The sequence below is a fragment of the Callospermophilus lateralis genome, chromosome 9 (assembly GCF_048772815.1).
Source record: "Callospermophilus lateralis isolate mCalLat2 chromosome 9, mCalLat2.hap1, whole genome shotgun sequence".
In the NCBI taxonomy this organism is placed as follows: domain Eukaryota; kingdom Metazoa; phylum Chordata; class Mammalia; order Rodentia; family Sciuridae; genus Callospermophilus; species Callospermophilus lateralis.
This window is the reverse complement of record NC_135313.1, coordinates 32,893,396-32,901,295: the sequence shown is the minus strand read 5'-3', so window position 1 is coordinate 32,901,295 and position 7,900 is coordinate 32,893,396. Positions and strand designations below refer to the sequence as shown.

Here is a 7,900-nt window from a genome sequence, read left to right as displayed (position 1 = left end):
ATTTTAAATGACAAAGCAAAGCAGCTGTATTGCCTTTAAACATCTTTCAACGAAATATCAACACTCTGCAATGGTAGATAATAGGAATAATAATTTAGAAAGAAAAAGGGAAGACCTTAAAAAAATACAAGGGAGGAATGAAACATTTTTAAAGCAAATAATGTTTCCTTAACCTTTTTTATTAACTTGAAGGGGAAAAAAAATGGGGAAAGGGGGGGAGAGGGAGAGGGAGAGAGAGAGAGAGAAGGAGAGAGGGAGGGAGAGAGATCCGGTGTGATGGGGAAACTGATGCTTAAGGGGAAAAAGAAGATACCTCTTGAAGGCCGGATGGAGGTGTGAGCAGTCTGACACCTACCTTGATCCAAAGGACTCATCCCTTTAGAACCATTAACAGGAGTGGGAAACGACAAAGAACTGTGAAGTGGAAGGAAGATTTCTCAGAAAACTTCAGTGATAGAAAGTAAATAAAAGAAAAACAGAAGACGTCCAAGTCTCAAGGGAAGTGAATCCAATTAATTTGTCTTAGATCTCAGAATCCGTTTTTTCTCCCCCCTAGCTAAAGAAGCGAACTGGAGGCAGCAACTTGTGCCAACATTCAACCTGATCAGAAATTTCTCAGAGCACCAGCACTCTGAACTGAGACAGGCTGAAGGGCTTGGCCAGCAATAACGTTTTTTAAAAGCATAAGATTGGTGTGGGGTGGGGGTATGGGTATGGGTAGGTGACTGTGCACGCGCGCGGGGTCGCGCGTGAGATAGAATTTTTCTTTTTTTCTTCTTTTCTTAACATGTTACTTGACTGCATGGGAATTCGCGATATTCCTGGCTGCCCAGAAAGAACGCAGAGGCCCCCTGGCAACTTCCAACCAGTCAGAAGTAATCAGAACGCGCGCGAGAGCGCCCAGTGCCTGGAGCAGGGAGAAGACTCGATCGAGAACAAAAGAACGCTTGCCAATCAGAAAACGCTACCCGAGAACAAGGGTAACCCCTCTTTGTGTTTTTGAAAACCCTTTAATTAGCACATGCACTGGTTTCTAATACGCATTAAAACTTTTCTAAGCAGATTCCAAATGGAGGATCGAAATGATTGCTTCTGCAACGAAGATGGGATCCTGAAAGGCCGTACGCCGCAGAACTAAGGAAAACAGGGCAACCGCAGACGCTCTAAACCGTACAGAGTGTTCCTGGGCACTGGTCTCAGGTTACTTTTATAAGCATTCCCCCAATGCTGTCTTAGCTTTCTTATAACCCCACTAAACCACACCAGCTCTCCAGGCTCTGAGCCGTACAAGCGGGCGGGTGGCCTGGGTCACGGGTCCCCAGCATCCCCCATTCTGGGCCCCCTCGAGGGTCTGCACTTCCTCCCGCCAGAAGTCGCCTCCTCCGCCGACTCAGATTTCTCCTCCGAGGCTGCCCCTCCATTTTACAATTGGGGAAGGGGGTGAGAGGAGATTGTGGCTCACGTGGTCTGTTGGGGCTTGGAGGAAGAAAAGCGATCCGCAAGGCGCACCCCCTTCTCGCCTCCTACCGAAGCGTACATTTAGGTACCAAGAATCCCCAGCCCCAGCCAACCTTTTCAGACCAGGCAGGGCTACAGTGATTCTCTGGGTCACGTCTCTCGGTGAAGGGATTAAGCTATTCTCAGCTTCTCCTCTCAAAAGCCTTTGGAGAAAGCACCCTTCTACTCGGGAATGCGTATTTTAGTGTACCTGGAAGAGGAGCAAATCTTTCAAGCAAATTCCCTTTCTGGTGCGTTTTTCTCCCCTGAGCAAATTCAGGGTAAAAGTTTTTCCTAACTTTTTCCTCCCGGTCCCCTGCCCCTCCCCTCAGGAATCCGCCCAGAGCGCTGCAGACACCGCCTCCCCTGTTCCCCTGCCCGCCCCTTCCGACTTCCACCCAACCGGGAGGCGACTACAGAGAAAACAAAGGCCGTCATTGGGCCGCCCGGGGGCTCGGGGGCCCGCCCCCGGAGTGGTTTGTGAATGGGGGGAGGGGAGGAGGCGGGGCGGCCCGGAACCCCGCGAGCCCGATGCTTCTTCTGGCCACTAGCGCGGCTCCCAGGCGTTACTCCGCGCTCCCCACGGGCGGGCGGCGGCGGCGGCGGCGGGCGCCGGGACTCGGGGGCCAGGGCGGCGCGGAGCTGGGGGGACCGGATCCAGGCCTTGGGCGCCAAGGGCCTTGAAGATTCAGATACGGTGTAACTGGATTTCCAAAGCGAACTACCCAAGCTGTTTGGCTCCTAGGAGCCTATCAGACTGAGAGCGAGAACCAGCCTCTTGGGTGAAACTTGGGGCCGAGCTTTCGGGGCTGGAGAAGGTGCGGGGTGTGGAGGAGGAGGCGCAGGAGGAGGCGGCGGCCAGCGGAGCCTCGAGGCGAGGAGGCGGAGCAGTACTGCCGAGGCGGCGACCAGGGCGAGCAGGCGGCGGCGCCCGGCTCTCGCCTGGCGGGGCTGGACTTGGTGTGGGGGACGTGCGCTTTGCTGTGCGCTGGGGGTCGAGAGACTTGGGCAAACTTTGAAGGGTAATCGGAGACGCTTGTTGCTCCTTGCCGCAAAGAAAGCCGCACCGTTACGTCTCGGCGGGGAGGGCAAGGCGGCCCCCCTCGGAGCCCCGGGCCCAGGCGGACGAGTTTGGGGCCCCGGTGGCCTCCGGAGTGCCAAGCAGAGGAGGCTGCGGCGCCCCCGCGGCTGGCGGCCTCGCCCCCGCGGCTCAGGCACCCAGCGGCAGCGCCCTCGGCTCCGCGCCGCCCACGGCCCGGCCCCGGCGCCGGGAGGACTCTCATGCGCCGGGCGCGGCGGCGCCTCCCCGCATCTCAGCCTCTCCCAGTCGTCTGGTCTCACTCCTCCGGCTGAGAACGCCGCTGCACCCGCGGCCGGCGATGCGGGGGCCTGGCGCAGCAGCGTCGCGCTTGCCCCTGGGCCTGTGCGCCCTGGTGCTGGCGCTGCTGGGCGCGCTGCCCGCGGGCACCCGGGCGCAGCCATACCACGGCGAAAAGGGCATCTCGGTGCCTGATCACGGCTTCTGCCAGCCCATCTCCATCCCGCTGTGCACGGACATCGCCTACAACCAGACCATCCTGCCCAACCTGCTGGGCCACACGAACCAAGAGGACGCGGGCCTCGAGGTGCACCAGTTCTACCCGCTGGTGAAGGTACAATGTTCTCCCGAGCTGCGCTTCTTCCTGTGCTCCATGTACGCGCCAGTGTGCACCGTGCTGGATCAGGCTATCCCTCCGTGTCGCTCCTTGTGTGAGCGCGCCCGCCAGGGCTGCGAGGCGCTCATGAACAAGTTCGGCTTCCAGTGGCCAGAGCGGCTGCGCTGCGAGAACTTCCCCGTGCACGGTGCTGGCGAGATCTGCGTGGGTCAGAACACGTCTGACGGCTCCGGGGGCCCGGGCGGTGGTGCCACAGCCTATCCTACCGCGCCCTACCTGCTGGAACCGCCCTTCACTGCGGCGCCCCCGGGGGCCGCAGATGGCAGAAGCCGCTCCGCCTTCCCCTTCTCGTGTCCCCGCCAGCTCAAGGTGCCCCCCTACCTGGGCTATCGCTTCCTGGGTGAGCGCGACTGCGGCGCCCCGTGCGAGCCGGGCCGCGCTAATGGCCTTATGTACTTTAAGGAGGAGGAGAGGCGCTTTGCTCGCCTCTGGGTGGGCGTGTGGTCGGTGCTGTGCTGCGCCTCGACGCTCTTCACCGTACTCACCTACCTAGTGGACATGCGGCGCTTCAGCTACCCAGAGCGGCCTATCATCTTCCTGTCGGGCTGCTACTTCATGGTGGCCGTCGCGCACGTGGCGGGCTTCCTCCTGGAGGATCGCGCCGTGTGTGTGGAGCGCTTCTCCGACGACGGCTACCGCACGGTGGCGCAGGGCACTAAGAAGGAGGGCTGCACCATCCTCTTCATGGTGCTCTACTTCTTTGGCATGGCCAGCTCCATCTGGTGGGTCATTCTGTCGCTCACTTGGTTCCTGGCGGCGGGCATGAAGTGGGGCCACGAGGCCATTGAGGCCAACTCGCAGTATTTCCATCTGGCCGCGTGGGCCGTGCCAGCGGTCAAGACCATCACCATCCTGGCCATGGGCCAGGTGGATGGGGACCTGCTCAGCGGGGTGTGCTACGTGGGCCTGTCAAGCGTGGACGCCCTTCGGGGCTTTGTGCTGGCGCCCCTGTTCGTCTACCTCTTCATCGGCACGTCCTTCCTGCTGGCGGGCTTCGTGTCTCTCTTTAGAATTCGCACCATCATGAAGCACGACGGCACCAAGACAGAGAAGCTGGAGAAGCTCATGGTGCGCATCGGCGTCTTTAGTGTGCTCTACACCGTGCCAGCCACCATCGTGCTGGCCTGCTATTTCTATGAGCAGGCCTTCCGGGAGCACTGGGAGCGCACCTGGCTCCTGCAGACGTGCAAGAGCTACGCCGTGCCCTGCCCGCCAGGCCACTTCCCTCCCATGAGCCCCGATTTCACCGTTTTCATGATCAAATATCTGATGACCATGATCGTGGGCATCACCACCGGCTTCTGGATCTGGTCGGGCAAGACCCTGCAGTCGTGGCGCCGCTTCTACCACAGACTCAGCCACAGCAGCAAAGGGGAGACTGCGGTATGAGCCCTGGCCCTTCCCCCACCCTTGCCTACCTACCCCTGGGAGGGGGTGAGGCGCGGTAGGGAAAGAACTGCGGGGGTAGGGAGAGTGTTTCCATAACTTGTCCACCTCCCCTGAAAAGTGATCTGGAAGCTAGAAGTTATTTGGAAGTGGGAAGAGATTTGGAACGAGAGGTGGTTTGGAGAGGAGACCTGATTGTAAAGGCGGTTGGATGAAAAGATTCTGGCAAAGACTTGCAAGATGATGATGATGGTGATGGTGATGGTGATGGTGATGATTAGAAAGGTAAAGAATGATGTTAACCGTGAAAGGTATGGACCCGCCTGGGCTCATCCAGAAGAGTGAGACCAGCAGAGACTGCTGTGAGTTCTTCCCGGCTCCGGGTTTGAGCTGGGGCTGTGAGCGATCCGCCTGTGCAAGGCAAGTGGCCTGTCCTCACTCCTGTGGGGCCCGGGAGAAAGGTACAGCTCTGTCGGCAGCAGCGGCTTTGTTGGGAAGAGGGAGAACCCCTGCGGTGTCCTTGTCAAGATGTGGTCAAACCATAATCTCTTTTCACTGGGGCCAAACTGGAGCCCAGATGGGTTAATTTCCAGGGTCAGACATTACAGTCTTTCCTCCCCTGCCCCCTCCCGCCTGTTTTTCCTCCCCTGTTCCTTTCAAGTCTTGTAAAATAAGCATTTGGAAATCCTGGGAGGCCTGCCTGCTAGAATCCTAATGCGAGCATGCAAAAGAAATGACGATAACATTTCCAGATGAGGCCAAGGAACCCAGTAGTAGGTATTTCTGCTACTTTTTCATTTTCTGGAGAAGGCAGGTGGCCAAAAGAAGGGTGTTTTATTTGGTTTAATACCCTGAAAAGAAGTGATGACTTGTTGCTTTTCAAAACAGGAATGCATTTTCCCCCTTGTCTTTGTTGTAAGAGACAAAAGAGGAAACCAAAGTGTCTCCCTGTGGAAAAGCATAACTGGGAAGACAGCAACTTTTATAGGCAAAGCAGTGCAAAGCTGAGCTTCTCTTTGATTGTTAATTTGGTTGAGATAAACATTCCTTTTTAAGGAAAAGTGAAGGGCTCTGTGCGTCCATGTCCCATTCAGCCAGAGGTTCTGACTTGGATAAAGGAAATGCAAGGAGTTTTGTTGTTTGTTTTAAGCACATTTAATTCAGAACACATGATCCAACAGGCTGTGTTAAAATGTTTAAGGAAATCTGCCCACCCTCTTTTTTTTCCCCCTCCCTATAAACCTACATTTAGGTTTTCTACTTTCTCCTCCCAATTTGGATTCTTCAGGATAAAAGGAAAAACATACTGCCTTCAGCCTCATAATAAAGGAAAGTTAAATCTTAAAAAGGGTAAAAGAATCTTTTTGCCTATTTCTTGGTTCCATAATCTGTTTATAAAACATCATGTGTATGTTGACCCTGATTGGTTGGGTGAGGAGGTGATCTGCAGAAATGATAGTGAATGAAGAGGAAAGTTTGAACTATGGGCCCCATTTTTAAAGAAAGTCATTAAAAGAAGGTAAACTTCAAAGTGATTCTGGAGTTCTTTGAAATGTGCTGGAAGACTTAAATTTATTAATCTTAAATCATGTACTTTTTTTTCTGTAACAGAACTCTGGTTCTTTTGCATAATGGTGTAAAGCTGAGTAGAAGATCATGGAAGCTAAACTTTACTCCACCTTTGACATTATCCTCCAATCTTGCAACACTATTCTGTTTCTCCAACAGTTTTTAAATGCCAATCAGAGGGTACTGTCAGGAAGTTACTTTGTATATGTAATGTTCAGATGAGTGGAGCTGCTTTTACATAAAATCTAAAGTTGATCTTGTGTTTCTTAAACCTTCAAAACTGTCTCACCTTTGAACTGCCACTACACAGGTTTTGGTATCTTTTGTGTTGTATCTCTTAAGTGCATGTGAAATTTGTAAAATAGAGACAAGTGCAGTATGTATATTTTGTAAATCTCCCATTTTTGTAAGAAAATATATATTGTATTTATACATTTTTACTTTGAATTTTTGTTTTGTTTTGTTCTGCCTTTAAAGGTCTACAACGAAGCCCCACTATCACATGTACAGATCACAAATAAATTTTTTTAAATACACAGTGAATGTTTATTTCCTATTTTTGTGATATTAAACCAAAGAACAAAGCTTTGTGCTATGGAAAGAAGGTATGGAGGGATACCAATGAGTGTATCCCCCATAGAGGAGGCTGGTGTATACTATTAAGGTCTTTCCCCCCTACCTTTTAAAATACAGAATATAATGAATGCCTCGACTGTCCTTTTTTATTCCTTTTTCTTTGTCCCTGCTTCTATCTCCCATGTCACTCCACCATATACACCTCTAACCCTTTTCACATGAAGCTTTGAAGGACCTACTGAAGGTACAGAATATGCATCTCCCTTAGGGAAGTGTTGGCTGGTCTGTGTTTATTACCCTTAAGAGATGAAGTCCGTCTTTGAGAGAGAACTAGATGGTATTTTTTGGTATTTTAAACTTTTCTGGTGGTGTTTCCTTGGGAAGAATTCAGTGACTTTTTTAGTGTTTGTTGTTATTTTAGCCAATTGATGTTTTTGTATTCTAATGCACCTTATCTAAATTGTTACTATTTAAATACTTTGGGTTCTAGTGTTAGGAAAAGTCAGTAGATGCTTCCAGATAAGAACAGAGGCCTCCCACAAAGCTCTTAGCTACAGGCTTCACTCTACCTTCTAGGTACACCCAAAACAGAGGTCGGGCAGCTCCCTGGACTGGCAATGACTCAGCAGCTGGGGCAGGAATAGACTCGGCACCTGACCCTGGGATGGCCTCAGAAGCCACCAGGCTATTCTTTCCTCTTAGAAGAAGCTAACTTTGGAATCAGATGAGACCGAGAAGCCCTCCTCTCCAGGCACTTTGATATTTAACAGCCCTTCAAGGAGAGAGATGGCAAAGGTGTATCCCCAATTCCAAGCCTTCCAAGAATGTTTTTTTCACTCACCTCTCTTTAATCCAAGTGCCAATTTCCTGGCTTTTTAAAATACAGTCAGTTCCTTCTGTGGCTGTGGAGACCCTGCAGCAGACTGGATGCTGCTGTTTCTCTTATCCTGCTTGGGCTGGAAGTTTCTGTAGTTCTAAAGCATAACAGAAACAGTTCTGTTTTTGTTTTAATTAACAGGCTCACACACATGCCTGGTGTGTTTTACAAACTCAGGGAATGAAAACCAGTGACAGTCTCTCCAGGAGGAGGAAGCCGCACATAGACACTCCCGGTGCAAAGTAGCCTCTCTTTTACGAGCCTCCTGGGTTTTGGACAT

At 52.2% G+C, this 7,900-nt stretch overlaps 1 protein-coding gene across 1 annotated transcript; it reads left to right on the top strand.

Annotated features, from left to right (window-relative positions):
* Nucleotides 1-2,089: 2,089 nt before the first annotated feature.
* Nucleotides 2,090-6,703, top strand: Fzd7 (frizzled class receptor 7). The gene has a single exon (XM_076865729.2). The coding sequence runs from the start codon at nt 2,877-2,879 to the stop codon at nt 4,599-4,601; it is 1,725 nt and encodes a 574-aa protein (XP_076721844.1). The 5' UTR covers nt 2,090-2,876; the 3' UTR covers nt 4,602-6,703.
* Nucleotides 6,704-7,900: the final 1,197 nt, after the last annotated feature.

What these genes read in the sequence shown, in the direction of transcription:
- Fzd7 (XM_076865729.2), top strand. Translation starts at nt 2,877, where the DNA reads ATGCGGGGGCCTGGCGCAGCAGCGTCGCGCTTGCCCCTGGGCCTGTGC.